General features: G+C 42.2%; 1 protein-coding gene across 1 annotated transcript in view; it reads right to left on the bottom strand.

The window, feature by feature from the left end:
• Window positions 1-1,073: 1,073 nt before the first annotated feature.
• LOC143987566 (visual pigment-like receptor peropsin) overlaps window positions 1,074-22,093 on the bottom strand; it is a 59,460-nt gene continuing 38,440 nt past the window's right edge. The window contains exons 5-6 of the mRNA XM_077486378.1: window positions 4,183-4,406; window positions 1,074-2,121 (exon numbers count right to left, since the gene is read on the bottom strand). Of these exons, the coding sequence (XP_077342504.1) occupies window positions 1,663-2,121; window positions 4,183-4,406 (683 nt within the window). The 3' untranslated portion in view covers window positions 1,074-1,662. The remainder of the gene's footprint in view (window positions 2,122-4,182; window positions 4,407-22,093) is intronic.

The raw sequence follows: 22,093 nt of genomic DNA, 5'->3' as shown, positions 1-22,093 counted from the left end.
TGCTGGTGTCAGATCACTCTATCATGGTGCAGGTGTCATTGCTGTATGTCACGCTTTTGATGTCAGTGCTCTCTATCACGGTGCTGGTGTCAGATCACTCTATCACGGTGCAGGTGTCGTTGCTGTATGTCACGCTGCTGGTGATTATCTCCTGCACCCTCTTCTTTGCCTACCCTGACCTTCCCTCTCCTCCATTGCCTTCATGCGCTCCACAGTCCTGAATTGTCACAACAATTTCACATATAAAAAAAGAATGCTTGTAGTTGTCGATCCCAGATTCACCTCATACATGTGTTATGTCATTGGCCATGTGGTGGGACTATGTTAGCACAGCTAGTAATTATTTTGTGGCTGCAAATTTGACCTGTAGGTTTGCAAAGTTCGCCTCCCATTGAAGTCAATGGGGCCCGCCGCGAACGTTACGGTTCGCAAACTATCGGCCGCGTTTGCGAAACGTCCCGTCGGAAGTTCGTCCATTACTAATTGTAATGATTTGGGATGTTTCATGTACACAATGCCAATTTGTTTGTTTTAGATTTTTCTAGGAATGCTGCTCATAGCAACTAATTACTTGTCATCTGTCATTGTTCTAATGACAATGGGGTTAATTTACTAAAGGTATACAGACTGTTCACTTTTCTTAGTGGATAATATGAAGCTGGGTTCACTTTGATCTTCCAGTCTTGTGCAAGCAAGAATCGTGATTTTTTTTAATTTCCCTTGTATATGATTGGGTATTCACAGGGAACAAAGTTTCATCTCATTTACTAAGCTAAGTGAAATTTCACCTTTTAAGTGAACAATTTCTTTAGGTAAAGAATAATAGTCAACACTATAATGGATACATTTCCAATACATACTTCCAATTTTAAAATGAACTTCTGTGAACAAAAACATAAATCTGAGCATATCACAACATTAGAAGTACATGTTTTATAAATGTTAGTACAATAGAAGTGGTATACATTGTAATATATACTGTACATAAAAAATGTTACAAAAGGTAATGTTATTATACTTCATAACTTACTGGAAGAGTGTAAGTATAGTGTTAAGTCATACAAAAAATGAAGTGAAGTCAAGTGTTGTTTATTTAGAATGAGACAGAACGTTACAGTATGTTACAACCATATACTTTGCAATTTTCACAGAAATATAACAGTGAAATAATTAAGAAAACATATTTAAAACAGCATAGAAAACAAAACTTTCATCCTTGCCTTCATGATGACCTGATGGCTGCAAAACAAGATTGCTGCTTTGCTTTAGGCAGGCTTGGCTGATGCCTAGGTGGTCTTCCCCCAAGCAGAATTCCTTTTGCTGGTTATTAGATGACTCAGACTAATTTGTTAAGATTTCTATCAATATTAATTACTTCTTTTGATGTCAGCAGATTGCCTATTATACATTGAAGGTGATGAAAAAAGCATGGCTTTTTAACTTATCACTTTAAGGTATATATACAACCATTTCCTTCAGAGATTATGAAGGCAAAATGTTGTTACCTATAAGGCAGGTGTGTATTTTTACTGCTTCAAATAATATATACAACTACAGACCAAGTGATGCATATAAAGACAGCATAATTCAAAAAGTCTTGTATCTCTTTGTTTTATATAAAAAGAAAATGTAAGGAATTGTTGTATAACATGATCATAAAACTCATAGCCGATCACACTGATAACTTGGGTTTTCAGGTTCTATATTTAGGCGACAAGTAAAGACATCTTTTGTTTCAAGTGGTGGGGTATTGCTGGGACTTCCCACTCCAGAATCTTGACTTGGTGCTACCTGTGGTACTTCTTCAGGATGCTCAATATGCTTCTGTTCTATGAAATTAGCACGGGGTTCCTGTTTATGTTTCAGACGCTTGAAACGTTTTAGTCTGACAGGGTTCTTTCCACTTGCCTTTGTGCACGGAAGCAAGATGCCAAGGTCCTTTCTGAACTTAGAGCTCATCCCAAAATAAATCAGAGGATTGTAGAAACTTGCAGATTTTGCAAAAAGAGCTGCTAATATACTGGTAAGATTGGGGACAAAATATCCCCATGCTGACCACATAGATATCACAGCATAGGGAGACCAGGCAATTATAAAGGCTGTGCAAATGACGATGGAAACCTATAAAGAGAACATAGGAACACATTTTAAAACAGAAGCAATTGCAAAATGTGCACCACTGTATTGTTTCACTGATGCATGCTGAAGGAGGTGGCTAGTAAACCCATGATAGATGCTTAAGGGCCCCCCGTTCAGGCTGCCAAGGTTTGATGAGTTGGATGCCGCTTACTAGTGGGGATGCAGGCTGAGGAAAGGTCTGTTCAGACCCAAAGTGTACTGCAAAAATAGGAAGATATAACCCAACCACCACACACCTCACCCAGCCCAAGTGGTTAGCAGATAAAAGCAGCCTCTGCTTGATTCATTCAGACCACAACTTCAACATGTTTCACCCCAACCTCAGGGCTTAATCATGGAGAACAGAAGGTGGGGTGAAACATGTTGGAGTTGTAGTCTGAATGAATCAAGCTGTGGCTGCTTTTACCTTCTAACCACTTGAGCTGAGTAAGGTGTGTGGCAGCGGGGCTCTCTCTTACTATTTTTGCAGTATGCTAGCAAACCCAGCCACATTGTCATGCTTAGCTCTTGGGGTTTAGCCTCAGAATGAGAACTACTAGGGACAACAAATTACTTTGAGTGTTTTTTTAGATACACTAGTGGATGGTGGGAAAGGGAAGATGATTCAAGTGGTGCAGGAGGAGGCTGCTAGCAAACCCATGATAAATGCTTAAGGGCCCCCCGCTCAGGCTGTCAAGGTTTGATGAGTGGGATGTCGCTTACTAGTGGAGATGCAGGCTGAGGGAAGGTCTGTTCAGACCAAAGCATACTGTAAAAATAGGAAGATATAGCCTAGCCACCACACACCTCACCCAGCCCAAGTGCTTATCAGATAAAATCAGCTCTGCTTGATTCATTCAGACCACAAATTCAACATTTTTTGCCCCACCCTCAGGGCTTAATCATGGAGAACCGAAGGTGGGGTGAAACATGTTGGAGTTGTGGTCTGAATGAATCAAGCTGTGGCTGCTTTTACCTTCTAACCACTCGGGCTGGGTAAGGTGTGTGGCGGCTGGGCTATCTCTTACTATTTTTGCAGTATGCTAGCAAACCCAGCCACATTGTCACACTTAGCTCTTGGGGTTTAGCCTCAGAATGAGAATTACTTGGGACAACAAATGTCTTTGAGCAGAAAATGTTAGTAGCACTAATCTGAGTCTTTTAGTGTTTCGTTAGATACACTAGTGGATTACTAATGGTGGGAAAGGGAGGATTATTTGCTTCCCTGGCTTTAGCTGTGTATATGGTTCAGAAGACAGAAGAAAGGGGCTGTCACCCTAGAAACTTACACCACAAAATAGTTTTTCTTTGCGTTCTGTAGCACCTGCCACATTATGATCTACAGGTAGACAAACAGCATAATGCACAGTTAAAATAGTTCTCAACTGTTTAAACTGCCAAAACTATAACAATAATACATTTATTTAGGCTGTGGTTAAACCCAGACTCCCTGGCAGACACTTCTCAGGTGCTAACAATTTTTGTTTCTCCACTAGGGATAGGGGTTAGAATAGAGGATTTCTCTATCCTTGTGAGGAAGCCAGGAGAGGTGAAAAGCATCAAGCAATGTTAGTTCCCAGGAAGGGGACACTGTTGTATGCAATACATTTGTTTACAACTAATATAAATGGCAAGAGTATCTAAGAGTAGAGTGTGGCTAATACATTTTTTAGAACTCACATATTGTTAAATAAGTACTATCGAAAAACCACTCACTCCCCACTCACTGGAGAAGAAAAGAATTAGTAACTTCAATGGGTCGGACAGAAAACTGCAAGGTCAAGGCATATATATAAAGCAAATTTGGGGAGAGAAGGGATGAGTTAGTCAGATACGCAGTTTTTTATATTTATACTTGATAACACAAGAAAAAAAGGTGTAGCAAATTTCTGATGACCAATGAGCCAGGTCCATCCTTTTAAAAGTTTTGGGTCTCAGTGTCCATAATACTATAGAGGCTCAATCATTTAAACAATAGCAGTAGCACTGATATTAGAAAATCATACAATACATCCAATAATATTCTAAATCTGTCTCTATATATTTCAGTATAAAGATACATACCCTGGTTACATCTCTTTCCACCTTTCTTTGTCTGTCTGATAAATTTGCTTCAGTAGTTAAAGCACGACTTGATTTAACAGTGTTGATAATAGAAACATAGCAAAAGACCATGACCATAACAGGCAGGAAGAAACAGCAAATAAATATGGACACAATATACGACTTGAATATAGTGGAGAAACTGGCTTTAGTCCAGTCTATTTCACATGTTCCATACAAACGATCTAAGAAAAGCAGAAAAAAATACTTAGTATTTCAAATATTCGGAAATTGGGAACAAGTGAAAATTTATAAAAATATATGCATGCAGTTCTGATGAATTTCTAGGTACTTAAAGAGGAAGTAAACCCATCCATAAAACAGTTTCATTTCTGGCACATGCCAGAAATGTAACACTCCCATTGGTTGTGCTCTCAACCAAGCTGTCAAACCATCCAATTGCTAGTGTCATAACTGATCACATGAGCTGCATCATGGCAGTTGTAGATTAAACAGAGGCAAAGATGGCAGCTTCCTTGGCTGCAAACGATAGGAGGGTTTACATACATTTTAATGAAAATGTTTATTTGCTGACCTTACACAGTAAGCTATCTACCGTTTCCTGTACTGCCAACTGATCTGTGTGTTGTCTATTGACTACATCAAGAACAGTGAATAAGTTTGGCTCATCACATTCGTATATTAAAGCTGAAATCAGAAAGAGCACAGTGGGACTAATTTTGCGAAAAGGATATGCATTAATACCAGTGCATCATATAATATCCACTTGGTAATTACTATGCACCCACAATGTATGCATGCATGTGAATATGCTGCAGCACAAATTTGTTTAGTTTTTTTAAATGTGGTTCACTATGAAATAAATACTCTGGTGTTCAAATACACATTGTGTCGAGTCATGGAATGCCAAGAATAAAAATTTAATTTTCTCCCATTTTTTTGCATGTCTGTCTAACTGTTGTTACCATACATACATACATACCATGTAGGAATTAATCCTCTGTGGCAGCACGCAGGTAAAATCACCTGGTTGTATTCAGGATGGGAAATATGTGTGTCCTAGATTCAGGCTTTATGCAGACTTTTACAATTAGAGGGGAAGAGTTAATGAGCCCAGCTGTAGTAAGTGGGCTCATTAAGACCTCTACAAAAACCCCAGCATGCATAGGGAGATGCTCCATCCTGGAACCAGTTTTGTGTGTATAGACTGGGGAGTCTGAGATCTGTTCTGTGCGGTGAGTTAACGCCTGTGTGGCAAACCCCTACAATAGGGACAGGGACTGGGGCAGCACAAGGCTGCACCCAGTTGTTAGACAGGGAGTCTACGTGTGTAGTTAGAGGTCAAGCTGACCAGGATTTATTTTCTTGTTTTATTTTGTTTGGCTGTTATATGTATCACTGCATGTAGCCTAAATAAACTGGATCTTTTGTTTTTTGCACCTACAACGCTGTCTGCTGTGCCTGACTTTGTGTTGTGAACCCATCCAGGGGGTCACACACACCCGCTACCGAGCGAACCCCCTCACAGTTGGTGGAGAATGCGGGCAGTTTTTTTTTTTTTTTAAGGCCAGCATGGAGGAGATACTGAGACAGCTGGCTCTAGCAAATGCAAACCAGCAGCAAACAAATGCAGCTTTACAAAAGAGCCTTGCAGCTCAACAACAAGCCCAGCAGCAGGCAAATGCAAATCAGCAGCAGAGTTTGGAAGCCCAGCAGCAGGCAAATGCAAATCAGCAGCAGACAAATGCAACTTTGCAGCAGAGTTTGGAAGCTCAGCAACAAGCCCAGCAGCGATCTGAAGCCCGCTTCATAGACCTGTTGCAGAAGCAAGAGCAGAATTTTCAACAGCAAATAGAGACATTGATACAGCAACGTCCGCAGACCAATGAAGCAAGTGATTACAATAATACCGCAACCTTTGGTGTGAGCCGTTTACTGACAAAAATGACTGGAGAGGATGATCCGGAGGTGTTTTTGACCACATTTGAAAGGACTGCTGAAAGGGAAAAGTGGCCTAAGGAGCAATGGGCTGGACTGGTGGCCCCTCTGTTAACTGGGGAATCCCAGAAAGCTTATTATGACCTAGAGCCTGACCAAGCAAAAGACTATGTGGTGCTAAAAGCAGAAATATTGGCACGGCTGGGTGTCACCCTGGCAGTCCGGTCTCAGCGTGTGCATAACTGGACTTTTCAGGTTGGAAAACCTCCCAGGTCTCAAATGTATGATCTCATTCACCTGAGCAGGAAGTGGCTGCAGCCAGAGATTTTGACCGCGCCAAACATTGTGGAACGTGTGGTTATGGATCGTTTCCTGAGAGCTCTTCCTACTTCCATCCAAAAATGGGTAAGCCATGGAGACCCAGAAAATGCAGATAAACTTGTGGATCTGGTTGAGAGGTACTTGGCTACAGAGAACTTGACCACCTATTCCAGGGACTCACGGACTTTCCCCCCTAAGACCAGATCATCCCCAGTGGCGGGTAAGATGACTCCAAGGGGTGAGGGTGGAGAGAGTGAGAGGGTGGGAGTTCTACCTAAGGTCTGGCGGGAGCAGCCCAGGAAGCCCATGCTGCAAGAGGCAGCGAAAAAAATTATTTGCTACCGCTCCCGGCAAGAGGGACATATTGCAGCCAATTGCCCAGTTGTGGATGAGCCTATGCAATGTGACTTTATAAGGGAGAGACGTCAGTCGCTGTTTGCGACAGTTGCATGCACTGCCATTCGGGGACCTGAGAAACATTTATGTAAAATGTGTATTAATGGTAGACATGTTGATGTGTTGCTAGATTCAGGTAGCCTGGTAACATTGATAAAAGCTGAATTAGTTACTACAGAGGTCTCTGGGAAGAACAGGGTGGCTGTTATTTGTGTGCATGGGGACACCCGAGAGTATCCTGTAACTTCAGTGTTTTTTGAGACCCCCAAAGGTAACCTCTCTCATCAGGTGGGGTTAGTGTCTCAGTTACCACATGATGCTATTGTGGGAAGGGATTTTCCAAAATTCTGGGAACTCTGGGATTGTCCTGAGGCCCCCATTGGTGCCCCTATAAACCAGGAAGATGACCAGAATTCCTCTGGGAGTGGTGAGGACTCTCCTGAATTTCCCTTGTCGGTATTGGCGGGGGAAACTCGAGAAACTGGGGAGGAGCCAACATCCTCAGATGAAAACATGCCGTCTGTGGAGTTTTCGGATCTTGAGGTTCACAGGGAAAATTTTGCCACAGAACAGTTAAAAGACCCCACCCTAATAAAGGCACGGGAAAATGTGGTGAAAATAGATGGCGAGTTAGTGAACCCAGATAAGACTTGCCCTTATCCTTACTTCCCTATGGAAAGGGACCTGCTATATCGAGTGGCTCAAAGGGCAGAAGAAACCATTGAGCAACTTGTAGTGCCCAAACCTTACAGGAAGTTGGTGTTAGAATTGGCTCATGGACACATTCTGGGAGGTCATCTGGGGACAGAGAAAACCAGAGAGAGGGTATTGCAGAGATTCTATTGGCCTGGGGTCATGAAGGAAATAGAAAAGTATTGTTCCTCCTGCCCTGTGTGTCAGAAGTCGGCACCTATGCCACATTTCCGTAACACACTGGTACCTCTTCCTATCATTGAGGTCCCCTTTGAGAGGATCGCAATGGATTTGGTAGGTCCGATAATGAAGTCTGCTAGGGGGCATCAGTACATTTTGGTTATATTGGACTATGCCACCCGTTATCCGGAAGCAATTCCTCTCCGAAATACCTCGGCCAAAACCATAGCCAAAGAGCTATCCCTTGTTTTTAGCCGCGTGGGTATTTGTAAGGAACTGCTTACGGACCAAGGTACACCCTTTATGTCCCGGGTTATGAAAGAATTATGCAAGTTGTACAAAGTGACACAATTGCGTACATCTGTGTATCACCCCCAAACAGATGGTTTGGTTGAAAGATTCAACAAAACCCTAAAACAAATGTTAAAGAAGGTGGTGGATAGAGATGGAAAGAATTGGGATTGTCTAATACCCTATCTGATGTTTGCCATTAGGGAGGTACCCCAATCCTCTACGGGTTTCTCACCCTTCGAGTTGCTCTATGGGAGACACCCAAGAGGGCTGCTGGATATCGCCAAGGAAACTTGGGAAAATGAGAGTTCTCCTCACAGGAGTGTGATTGAGCATGTCGCCCTGATGCAAGATAGAATTGCACAGGTAATGCCAATTGTAAAGGAACATTTAACCCAAGCTCAGTTAGCACAGCAGAGAGTGTACAACCGTGGGGCCAAGACACGTACTTTTTCTCCGGGGGATAGGGTCTTGGTGCTAGTCCCTACGGTTGAAAGCAAATTTCTGGCCAAATGGCAAGGTCCATATGAAGTAATTGAAAAAAATTGTGAGGTGAACTACAGGGTTAGACAGCCAGGAAGGCGAAAGCCGGAGCAGATCTATCACGTCAATCTGCTGAAAGCCTGGAGGGATAGGGAATCCCTAGTCGCAGAGACTTTGTCACAAGTACAGCCTGATTGCTTAGTTCCTGAGGTTGGAATAGCAGACACCTTATCGAAACCCCAACAACAGGAGGTTAAAGAGTTTGTACTTCGTAACAAAGAGATTTTCTCTGAGCTTCCGGGACAAACATCTGGCGTAGAGCATGACATTATCACCCCGCCAGGAGAAAGGGTAAAACTAAAACCTTATAGAATACCAGAGGCCCGACGGGAGGCAATACGTGGGGAGGTTCAAAGGATGCTGGAATTGGGTGTGATAGAGGAGTCCCAGAGTGACTGGTCCAGTCCTATTGTACTAGTGCCCAAACCTTATGGGAGCTGGCGGTTTTGTAACGATTTTAGACAATTAAATAAAGTTACAAAATTTGACACCTACCCCATGCCACGTATAGATGAGTTGGTTGACCGGCTGGGAACAGCCCGATATATGACAACTCTTGATCTCACCAAAGGGTATTGGCAAATTCCCCTGGCCGAGTCGGCCAAGGAGAAAACTGCGTTTGTAACCCCAGATGGGGCATTCCAATATAAGAGAATGCCGTTTGGGTTACAGAATGCACCGGCAACATTCCAGCGGAAAATGGATAAGATTCTGAGGCCCCATCATAAATATGCTGCAGCTTACCTGGATGATGTGATTATCCATAGCACAGACTGGGTCTCACATTTGCCAAAAGTACAAGCAGTCCTAGACTCTATCCGGGAAGCTGGGTTTACGGCCAATCCAAAGAAGTGTACCATTGGACAGGAGGAGGCCAAATATCTTGGGTACACTATTGGGAGGGGGGTGATAAAACCCCAAGTCAATAAAGTCGAGGCCACGTCCCAACAGCAAGAAACAGGTACGAGCCTTTCTGGGAATCGCTGGCTATTATCGACGATTCATTCCCCATTTTGCTTCTCAGGCTGTGCCCCTCACCAACCTGACAAAAGGGAAAGAGTCGGTTATGGTTAAATGGTCCCCAGAGGCTGAGGAAGCATTTCAGTCCTTAAAAACAGCCTTATGTAGCCAGCCAGTGTTGTACTCACCAGACTTCTCTAAGGACTTTGTTGTACAAACTGATGCATCAGACGTTGGGTTAGGAGCAGTGTTATCCCAGGTCTGGAACGGGGAAGAGCACCCAGTCATTTACCTCAGCAGGAAGTTGAAGTCCCATGAGGTAAATTACTCCACGATTGAGAAGGAATGTTTAGCAGTGAAGTGGGCTCTAGATTCCCTTCGGTACTATCTGCTAGGTAGGCACTTTGACCTGGTGACTGATCACGCTCCTTTAAAGTGGATGGCTCAAAACAAGGAGACCAATAGAAGGGTAAATAGGTGGTTCCTGGCCCTACAGGAATTTAACTTTACAGTTAAGCATCGCCCTGGTGTTAAAATGGGGAATGTGGATGCTTTGTCTCGGATACATGCGTGTCTGGCTGCTTGTGTTACAACCCCAAGGTTGAAACAAGAGGGGGGGGGGTATGTGGCAGCACGCAGGTAAAATCACCTGGTTGTATTCAGGATGGGAAATATGTGTGTCCTAGATTCAGGCTTTATGCAGACTTTTACAATTAGAGGGGAAGAGTTAATGAGCCCAGCTGTAGTAAGTGGGCTCATTAAGACCTCTACAAAAAACCCCAGCATGCATAGGGAGATGCTCCATCCTGGAACCAGTTTTGTGTGTATAGACTGGGGAGTCTGAGATCTGTTCTGTGCGGTGAGTTAACGCCTGTGTGGCAAACCCCTACAATAGGGACAGGGACTGGGGCAGCACAAGGCTGCACCCAGTTGTTAGACAGGGAGTCTACGTGTGTAGTTAGAGGTCAAGCTGACCAGGATTTATTTTCTTGTTTTATTTTGTTTGGCTGTTATATGTATCACTGCATGTAGCCTAAATAAACTGGATCTTTTGTTTTTTGCACCTACAACGCTGTCTGCTGTGCCTGACTTTGTGTTGTGAACCCATCCAGGGGGTCACACACACCCGCTACCGAGCGAACCCCCTCACACCTCATTAAAGTGGTTGTAAACCCTTACAAACCACTTTGACCTACAGGTAAGCCTAGATTAAGTCTTACCTGTAGGTCCAAGAAATATCTCCTAAACCTATACGGTTTAGGAGATATTTACAAAAAGACAGGCACCGCTGTCTGCGGCGCATGCGCCGTAGACAGCGACGCGCAGGCGCACTGAACAGGCCACAGATCGCGGCGATATGCCACTCGTTTCGGCTCCCGTGCGCATGCACGGGAGTGACGTCATCGCGGCTCCGGCGAATCACAGCGCCGGAGCAGCGAGACACGGAAGTCACTCCGGGATACATGGCAGCGGCGAAGATGAAGACGGAGGACCGCTTCGGGGGCTTCGTTCTCAGGTAAGTTATTCATAATGAGCTAGTATGCTAGCTCATTATGCCTTTGCCTTGCAGGTTGCATTTTTTTTTTTTTAAATAGCCTTTACTTCCTCTTGAAGGGCACACTACTATTAAAAAAAAAAACACCAAAAATGCCATAGTGAATGAAATAGGGGGTATTGTACAGAGTACAGTATGTGTGTATCTTTGTGTGCTTGCACTAAAGTTAAAACACGCCAGCTTGTGTATGGTTTCCAATGATAAATATTCATGCATGCAATGCATTCTTGCTCTGATAGCATGATGCATGAGCTTTTAGACCCACTGCTTGGCTTGGTACATGCATATTTTATTGCATAGAGAGGATTTTACAGCAGCCCTAATACCTGAACATTCACCAAATAATAAAATATCATCATTACTTTGGTTGTTTTACTATTGAGTGCATATAATGGAAAGACTGGTTCAGCTGTAATTATATTATTTTGTGATTTCACTGCTTAGTTCAGACTACAATAAAAATTACAATATGCTAGAATGTTTCATTGAATTTGGAAAACAAAATTTTAATTATTTTCTCTTGGGTGTGTAAAAAGGGGGCATTGAAACTCTTGCAAAGTAAATTTTTATCCCAAGCGTACATTTTTAGCTCAAGTGTCCTGGCACTTTAAATGCTTTAAAAATGTCTGCAGATCGTGAATTCATCTTCTCAGCTCATCATCTGTTCTCTGCTTCCTTACAGATTCACTGAATTATAATCTGGTTTATTGTCTGAGTGAAAACTCATCCTGTGTAAAAATTTACCCTAGGTGAATCTCCTCCTGCTTTAGTTTACCCTCTGCTTTACTGGCTGTCTGTGTGTAAATTTAAACCAAGTGAAACTCTCATTGCTCTGGTATGTTGAGGTAACCTTTGTTTTACTGATTGTCTGTGTGAAAACTCATCCTACTGTATGTTATCTTCTATCAATCTTATAGAAACAGATGTATCTTCCTGTTTGATCAGAGAGCGGATGTTAGCTATAAAACCAGGCTTGTCTTGTATGAAAAGTTCGCTCTTGCACCCAATGGCCCTTTATAGTTTCCAGTTGATTCATTGACAAACATTCCCTATCTATATTGTGATACAATTAGAGCAGTCTTTGAGGGTAGTCACTTTTGCTACCTGAGGCATTGGTTCTTTGGTAATATCAATTTGTATTCAAAGTTTCACTTTTTAGCCCTATTGTCCTCACTGTTTAACCTCCCTGGTGGTATGATTAGTTCTGATTTTAGGTGCTGAAAGCGGTACCGTTATTTTGCATGGAAATTTGGCGTTTTATATTGTAGTCCTGTAATTCTTAGGAATAACTCTCTTAAATCTGTTCAAACCAGAGTCTAGCAGACATCCCGGGTATGATAAAGTTTATAATATAATAAATAATAATAAAAATTATTCAATAATGTAAACAAATCCAAAAACACAGAATTTTGCTCATTTGCAGAATTGTCGCTGTCATTAGATTTAGTGTTTGATGACGAATTTCCCCACAAATCGATATCGCTCAATTCTGCAAGTGATTATAATTTATTATCGCTGTTTTCTAGTTGGTCTAAAATCACTTTTGACATAAAGGGACAGTTTTTGGTTGCTATGGACAATCTCCAAATTCCAGGCAGAAAAAACTGTATTTATAAAATAAAAGTGCACAGACCACTAGGAACAAAGGGGATGTGTCTTTTTTTTTATACAGTACTGTAATCTGTAAGATTATAGTACTGTGTGTGTTTTGTGTGTTTTTACTTTTTTTAATTTGGCGCCGATTTCCGCTCCCGTGCGCCATAACGTCACAGGGAACGGAGCTCGGCGGCATTCGGGCACTGTGTGAATCGAGCGGAGGAGAGCTCGATCACACAGCGCGGAGGACATCGCTGGATCCAGGGGACAAGGTAAGTAACTTCTCCCTGTGTCCTCCCTGTATCCAGCGATGCGATCCCAAGTCTGGCTCGAGGTTACCGCTTATGGTACTGAAATCCCAGCCCGAGCCAGACTCGGGATTACGCTAGGGAGGTTAACCACTTGAGACCCGCGCTATAGCCGAATGACAACTACAGCGCGGATCTCCTTTGCCGGGACTACGTCTATTGACGTCGTCCCGTGCACAAGCGGCCTGCGCGCCCCCTGATGGGCGCGCGGCGCGCTCTGTGATCGGCGAGTCTATGAGACTCGCCTGATCACCGATCCGAGCAAGGGGTCGATCCCGACCCCTTATCACGTGCTCAGCTGTCAGCCAATGACAGCTGATCATGTGATATAACGGAGCCGGTAATCGGCTATTATTCCTCCTCGCGCTGATAGTGCGAGGAGAAAAAAAGAGCATATCACCGCCGGCCGTGATCGGGACATCAGTCCCGATCACGGCCAGCCCTACCAGTGCCCACCTGCCCCCTGCCAGTGCCCACCTGCCCCCTCATCACTAAGCATCATTAAAAAATAAGTGCCCCCCGTCAGTGCCACCCAGCAATGCCCATAGTGCCACCCAGCAGTGCCCACAGTGCCACCCAGCAGTGCCCACAGTGCCACCCAGCAGTGCCCACAATCTGCCTCAACAAAGGTGCTGCACCCCAGTGCCACATATCCGTGCCCATCAGTGTCATCTACCAGTGCCCATCAGTGCCCAACAGTGCCTCCCATCAGTGCCCAGCAGTGCCACCTATCAGAGCCACCTATCAGTGCCACCTATCAGTGCCCATCAGTCCCATCTATCAGTGGTACCTATCAGTGCCCCTTAGTGCCACCCATTCGTGCCACCCATCTGTGCCACCCATCCATGCCATCTTATATGTGCCCATCTTTGCCCATCAGTGCCACCTTATCTGTGCCCATCGGTGCCGCCTTATCTGTGCCTATTAGTGCCGCCTTAACTATGCCTATCAGTGCCCCCCAGTGCAGCCTATCAGTGCCCACCAATGCAGCCTATCAGTGCCCACCAGTGCAGCCTATCAGTGCCGCCTCATCAGCACACTTCAATGAAGGAGAAAAATGACCTGTTTGCAAAATTTTATAACAAACTATTAAACATGATTTTTTTTTTTTTTTTGCATCTTTTTTTGTTTGTTTAGCAAAAAATAAAACTCCCAGCTGTAATTAAATACCACCAAAAGAAAGCTCTATTTGTGGGAAAAAAATGATAAAAATGTCATTTGGGTACAGTGTTGTATGCCCGCGCAATTGTCATTTAAAGTGCATCAGCGCTGAAAGCTGAAAATTGGTCTGGGACTGAGGGGGGTTTAAGTGCCCAGTAAGCAAGTGGTTAAACAAGGGACTTTAAATAGGGCAGAAGCAAGACAGCATATAGAAACAGTGCTCCTGACAGACTACAGGTGAACCTATATTTCCCCATCCAGCTTTTTCCTTCCAAATTTGTCTACTGATCTTGCCAACCTATATCATGATCTCTGTACCACTCTCTCACAATAGTGCATTCTCTCCTTAAATTCTCATCCGTATAGCCTTCTTTTCCACTGCACAGCTTATACATATTACCATAAATCCTGCCCTCTCCCTGTTACTGCACCTATTACCTCCTGCTTATTCTTAACCCAGAGGCTGATGTTCAGAACACTGGGACATGTGCAATCTCACTTCTATCTCACTTTCCTCACCCTCTTGCTTCCCCTATCTACAGAGAATATCTCACCCAGTCCTGGCCCTCTGCTTACTTTCTTCACCCACACTTTATCTGCCCCCCCTGAAATCCACATGCTTTAATACTTATTTCTCTGCTTCCAAGAACCAGCCATCCCTTTTCATATGTCTTCTCGAATGCCTGTTCTATCCGTAACAAACTCAACTCTATTCATGACCTTTTTAAGTCCAACTCCCTTAACCTAATTGCCCATACCCTAACCTGACTCAAGAGTCTAACTCTACCTCTCCAGCTGCCCTCTCTCATGTTGGCCTCCATTGGACTCACTCATGCAAACTAAGTGGACAAAAAGGATGTGGGGCTGGAAACCCTTCTATTTCTGAAAATCACTTTACAAGGTTTTCCCCTCACTACATGTAGAATTAGGTCCCAGTTCCTACAACCCTAGCAAACAGATGGCACCAAAAGTTTCAAAGGACATAGCCTCATCTTAAGTAAGTGTGGCATAAAAATAAGTCTCTACAAGACTTTGCCATGTATAAAGCTGTCCTCCTAAAATATAACATTTCCTTCCCTGCTAACAAACAGATATATTTTATCACTTTCATTGAAACCCTCTCATCCAGTTCTTGTCCTTTTCTACCTTTAACTTTCTACTTTGTCCCCCACTGCCACCTCCAACTAACTAAACAAGATGCATGCAGTTTGTGATGAGTTGGTCATTGTCCAGATATCTTCCCAAATAACTTATCAGCGTTATCACCACATCAGTGCTCTCCTCTTTTGATCCTGTCACTACAGACAAGATTGCAAACGTTTTCTCTGATGCCCATCTTGCCACCTGCCCTGTGGCCCCCATTCCCTCACAACTACTCACCTTACCCTTTTGCTTTATTCTTTATTTTCTTACTCACCTCCTCAATCTCTCCCATTTTATGTGCATCTTCCACTCTCCTTTAAATTATGCATCAGTTTCCCTGATACTTAAAAAGCTTTTGCTGTTTATATATAGCACGGAAACTGGTGGCTAGATTCTGGCTTTCCTCACATATTCCCACCGGGAAACAATGAGTGGAACAGGTCAATTACATCCTTATAAGATAGCAGTTAACATATCAGCACAGAAACGCAATTCGTAAATTTCATTCTAGTTGGCAGGCCTGGTTGGAAACCCCAGGTTTAGCGCCTTCACATGTAGTTTGAACAGGCTACTACATGTGTAAAGGGCATGCATATATGCATACTTTGCTAACTCTTATCTTAGGACAGTTACTTACATACTATAATTTTCAGTATCTAAGAATGACCCATAAATATACTCTCTGTTTATCAGGGGGCACATTTTCTCAGGGAGTGGTAGGATGAAGGTGACCATACGCAATATCTGGCCTGTTGGCCATAAGTCTCTATGTTTCAGCTAGGTGTGTTAATACCCACTTACCAAACATTGCTGTTTGTTATTTCTTTTCTTTTACTCTTTTATTTAGTTCTTTGAGTGTTACATGATCCTAGTATATTGTTAAGTGTCACTCTGCTGATTTCATACTCCTGAACCATGCGGACAATTCGTTACTGGAATTGTAAGGGTGGACTCTGATTTCTAGGACATGTTATTGTTCCTTTCATAATATGTCTACAAATTTTATGTTGTGTAACCTGGACAATTTTCTTTTCTTTTTAAATATGTTATGCCATATTCATTGTAACCTGTGTTGTATGACTATTGGCACAATAAAAAATCTTTTGCTGGACCCCACCACTCTAAACATTTTAAGATACACCTCCTTGCTCCAATTTAGCTCCTTTGCCTTGCAGGTTGAATTTTTTTTTTTTTTAAATAGCCTTTACTTCCTCTTGAAGGGCACACTACTATTATAAAAAAAACACCAAAAATGCCATTGTGAATGAAATAGGGGGTATTGTACAGAGTACAGTATGTGTGTATCTTTGTGTGCTTGCACTAAAGTTAAAACACGCCAGCTTGTGTATGGTTTCCAATGATAAATATTCATGCATGCAATGCATTCTTGCTCTGATAGCATGATGCATGGGTTTTTAGACAAACTGCTTGGCTTGGTACATGCATATTTTATTGCATAGAGAGGATTTTACAGCAGCCCTAATACCTGAACATTCACCAAATAATAAAATATCATCATTACTTTGGTTGTTTTACTATTGAGTGCATATAATGGAAAGACTGGTTCAGCTGTAATTATATTATTTTGTGATTTCACTGCTTAGTTCAGACTACAATAAAAATTACAATATGCTAGAATGTTTCATTGAATTTGGAAAACAAAATTTTAATTATTTTCTCTTGGGTGTGTAAAAAGGGGGCATTGAAACTCTTGCAAAGTAAATTTTTATCCCAAGCGTACATTTTTAGCTCAAGTGTCCTGGCACTTTAAATGCTTTAAAAATGTCTGCAGATCGTGAATTCATCTTCTCAGCTCATCATCTGTTCTCTGCTTCCTTACAGGTTCACTGAATTATAATCTGGTTTATTGTCTGAGTGAAAACTCATCCTGTGTAAAAATTTACCCTAGGTGAATCTCTTCCTGCTTTAGTTTACCCTCTGCTTTACTGGCTGTCTGTGTGTAAATTTAAACCAAGTGAAACTCTCATTGCTCTGGTATGTTGAGTTAACCTTTGTTTTACTGATTGTCTGTGTGAAAACTCATCCTACTGTATGTTATCTTCTATCAATCTTATAGAAACAGATGTATCTTCTTGTTTGATCAGAGAGCGGATGTTAGCTATAAAACCAGGCTTGTCATGTATGAAAAGTTCGCTCTTGCACCCAATGGCCCTTTATGGTTTCCAGTTGATTCATTGACAAACATTCCCTATCTATATTCTGATACAATTAGAGCAGTCTTTGAGGGTAGTCACTTTTGCTACCTGAGGCATTGGTTCTTTGGTAATATCAATTTGTATTCAAAGTTTCACTTTTTAGCCCTATTGTCCTCACTGTTTAACCTCCCTGGTGGTATGATTAGTTCTGATTTTAGGTGCTGAAAGCGGTACAGTTATTTTGCATGGAAATTTGGCGTTTTATATTGTAGTCATGTAATTCTTAGGAATAACTCTCTTAAATCTGTTCAAACCAGAGTCTAGCAGACATCCCGGGTATGATAAAGTTTATAATATAATAAATAATAATAAAAATTATTCAATAATGTAAACAAATCTAAAAACACAGAAATTTGCTCATTTGCAGAATTTTCGCTGTCATTAGATTTAGTGTTTGATGACGAATTTCCCCACAAATCGATATCGCTCAATTCTGCAAGTGATTATAATTTATTATCGCTGTTTTCTAGTTGGTCTAAAATCACTTTTGACATAAAGGGACAGTTTTTGGTTGCTATGGACAATCTCCAAATTCCAGGCAGAAAAAACTGTATTTATAAAATAAAAGTGCATGCAGGGCACTGCACAGACCACTAGGAACAAAGGGGGTGTGTCTTTTTTTATACAGTACTGTAATCTGTAAGATTACAGTACTGTGTGTGTTTTGTGTGTTTTTACTTTTTTGAATTTAGCACCGATTTCCACTCCCGTGTGCCATAACGTCACAGGGAACGGAGCTCGGGGGCATTCGGGCACTGTGTGAATCGAGCGGAGGACAGCTCGATCACACGGCGCGGAGGACATCGCTGGATCCAGGGGACAAGGTAAGTAACTTCTCCCTGTGTCCTCCCTGTATCCAGCGATGCGATCCCGAGTCTGGCTCGGGGTTACCGCTTATGGTACTGAAATCCCAGCCCGAGCCAGACTCGGGATTACCGCTAGGGAGGTTAAACAAGGGACTTTAAATAGGGCAGAAGCAAGACAGCATATACAAACAGTGCTCCTGACAGACTACAGGTGAACCTATATTTCCCCATCCAGCTTTTTCCTTCCAAATTTGTCTACTGATCTTGCCAACCTATATCATGATCTCTGTACCACTCTCTCACAATAGTGCCTTCTCTCCTTAAATTCTCATCCATATAGCCTTCTTTTCCACTGCACAGCTTATACATATTACCTTAAATCCTGCCCTCTCCCTATTACTGCACCTATTACCTCCTGCTTATTCTTAACCCAGATGCTGACGTTCAGAACACTGGGACATGTGCAATCTCACTTCTATCTCACTTTCCTCACCCTCTTGCTTCCCCTATCTACAGAGAATATCTCACCCAGTCCTGGCCCTCTGCTTACTTTCTTCACCCACACTTTATCTGCCACCCCTGAAATCCCCATGCTTTAATACTTATTTCTCTGCTTCCAAGAACCAGCCATCCCTTTTCATATGTCCTCTCGAATGCCTGTTCTATCCGTAACAAACTCAACTCTATTCATGACCTTTTTAAGTCCAACTCCCTTAACCTAATTGCCCATACCCTAACCTGACTCAAGAGTCTAACTCTACCTCTCCAGCTGCCCTCTCTCATGTTGGCCTCCATTGGACTCACTCATGCAAACTAAGTGGACAAAAAGGATGTGGGGCTGGAAACCCTTCTATTCCTGAAAATCACTTTACAAGGTTTTCCCCTCACTACATGTAGAATTAGGTCCCAGTTCCTACAACCCTAGCAAACAGATGGCACCAAAAGTTTCAAAGGACATAGCCTCATCTTAAGTAAGTGTGGCATAAAATTAAGTCTCTACAAGACTTTGCCATGTATAAAGCTGTCCTCCTAAAATATAACATTTCCTTCCCTGCTGACAAACAGATATATTTTATCACTTTCATTGAAACCCTCTCATCCAGTTCTTGTCCTTTTCTACCTTTAACTTTCTACTTTGTCCCCCACTGCCACCTCCAACTAACTAAACAAGATGCATGCAGTTTGTGATGAGTTGGTCATTGTCCAGATATCTTCCCAAATAACTTATCAGCGTTATCACCACATCAGTGCTCTCCTCTTTTGATCCTGTCACTACAGACAAGATTGCAAACGTTTTCTCTGATGCCCATCTTGCCACCTGCCCTGTGGCCCCCATTCCCTCACAACTACTCACCTTACCCTTTTGCTTTATTCTTTATTTTCTTACTCACCTCCTCAATCTCTCCCATTTTATGTGCATCTTCCACTCTCCTTTAAATTATGCATCGGTTTCCCTGATACTTAAAAAGCTTTTGCTGTTTATATATAGCACGGAAACTGGTGGCTAGATTCTGGCTTTCCTCACATATTTCCACCAGGAAACAATGGGTGGAACAGGTCAATTACATCCTTATAAGATAGCAGTTAACATATCAGCACAGAAACGCAATTCGTAAATTTCATTCTAGTTGGCAGGCCTGGTTGGAAACCCCAGGTTTAGCGCCTTCACATGTAGTTTGAACAGGCTACTACATGTGTAAAGGGCATGCATATATGCATACTTTGCTAACTCTTACCTTAGGACAGTTACTTACATACTATAATTTTCAGTATCTAAGAATGACCCATAACTATACTCTCTGTTTATCAGGGGGCACATTTTCTCAGGGAGTGGTAGGATGAAGGTGACCGTACGCAATATCTGGCCTGTTGGCCATAAGTCTCTATGTTTCAGCTAGGTGTGTTAATACCCACTTACCAAGCATTGCTGTTTGTTATTTCTTTTCTTTTACTCTTTTATTTAGTTCTTTGAGTGTTACATGATCCTAGTATATTGTTAAGTGCCACTCTGCTGATTTCATAATCCTGAACCATGTGGACAATTCGTTACTGGAATTGTAAGGGTGGACTCTGATTTCTAGGACATGTTATTGTTCCTTTCATAATATGTCTACAAATTTAATGTTGTGTAACCTGGACTATTTTCTTTTCTTTTTAAATATGTTATGCCATATTCATTATAACCTGTGTTGTATGACTATTGGCACAATAAAAAATCTTTTGCTGGACCCCACCACTCTAAACATTTTAAGATACACCTCCTTGCTCCAATTTAGCTCCAAACACCTAGAATGCCTAATTTAAACCTGTCTGGGATACTACCTCACTGAAAACAATCCTTTTGACCCCTTACAGTCTGGATTTTGCCCACAACACTGTATGGAAACTACTGCTCTAAAACTCACAACTTATTAACTGCTAAAACCAGTGGCCACTATACACTACCCTTACTATTAGACCTTTCTGATGACTTCAGCACAGTTTACCACTACCCTGGCTTCCAAGATTTTCCTCTTTCCTGATTCTACACCTATCTACCTAAGCTCTCCTTCAATACCACCTATAACTCAACCTCCCCGTCTCCCTCTCTCTGTAGGGGTCCCTCAAGGCTGTATTTCTTTTGTTTTCTATCTACAGCTCTTATCTTGGTCAGTTGATAACCTTGCATAGCTTGCAATACAATCTCTATGCTAATAATACTCAAATCTATCTCTCTACTCAAAAGCTCACCCCTTCAGTCTCATTGTTCATCACTATTCTACTAACCAACAGATCAGTATGGATGTCAAGCCACTTCCCAATACTCTTTCATAAATTTCACAATATTTACTCCCTCATGCCTCCCAGGATTTCTATTGAGATTAATAGCATAACCTTCTCTCACCTTAAACCAAGCTCGCTTGTCCCCACCCCCCTTCTAGACCGGCCAGGCTGCGTGCTTAGATAAGTGTCTGGTATGGATTTTGGGGGGACCCCCACATTGTTTTTTTGGAGTAGGGGGTTCCCCTTAAAACCCATACCAGACCTAATGGCCTGGTATGCTCTTGGAGGGGAATTCCCTCTCATGCTCGCTGCAATAGGAAAATGTGTTTTTACTATTGCAGCCAGCACGAGATGTACAGTACCCTGTCGGCGAGAACCAGCTCGATGGGATTGCGCTGGAAACACATTCTTGTGGACAGGTACTGTATTCTGCCTCTAGCTAGCAATTGAATTTTACTTTATTGAACAGCTCATCCCCATACAGTTATTAACTTTTGTATCACGTCCTTCCCCCCTTAGATTGTAAGCTTTCATGAGCAGACCCCCCAACCCTTCTTATTTAAATTATATTGTAACTGTATTTTCTCCCTTTATTCTTTAAAGTCCCATAAAAACTATTGGTGCCATATAAATCCTGAATGATAATATTATTATTATTATTATTATTATTAATAATAATAATAATAATAAAAATAATATTTATGGTATTAAAATGAGCTAGAAGTTAGTGTGTATAAGTACAGGATAATATATGATCTGACATACAGGCGAAATTATAATGGACTTATTATAATTTACTTTTTATCTGTACAGCAGTGGTCATAAACCCTGTCCTCAGGGCCCTCTAACAGGCCAGGTTTGCAAGATAACTGAAATACATCACAGGTGATATAATTTGCTACTCAGTGATTGCAGTATTCTAGTCTGCGTTTCCCCAAGGTAATAGATAAAACCTGGCCTGTTAGTGGCTCCTGAGATCAGGGTTAATGACCACTGCTGTACAACACATGGTAACACTAACACATTCCAATATTAGTTTGA

This window comes from Lithobates pipiens, unplaced genomic scaffold (genome assembly GCF_037356315.1).
Source record: "Lithobates pipiens isolate NorthernLeopardFrog02 unplaced genomic scaffold, aLitPip1_a1.2 Scaffold_18, whole genome shotgun sequence".
Classification (NCBI taxonomy): Eukaryota; Metazoa; Chordata; class Amphibia; order Anura; family Ranidae; genus Lithobates; species Lithobates pipiens.
Note: the sequence above shows the minus strand (reverse complement) of the source record. Positions and strands in the feature narration are given on the sequence as shown.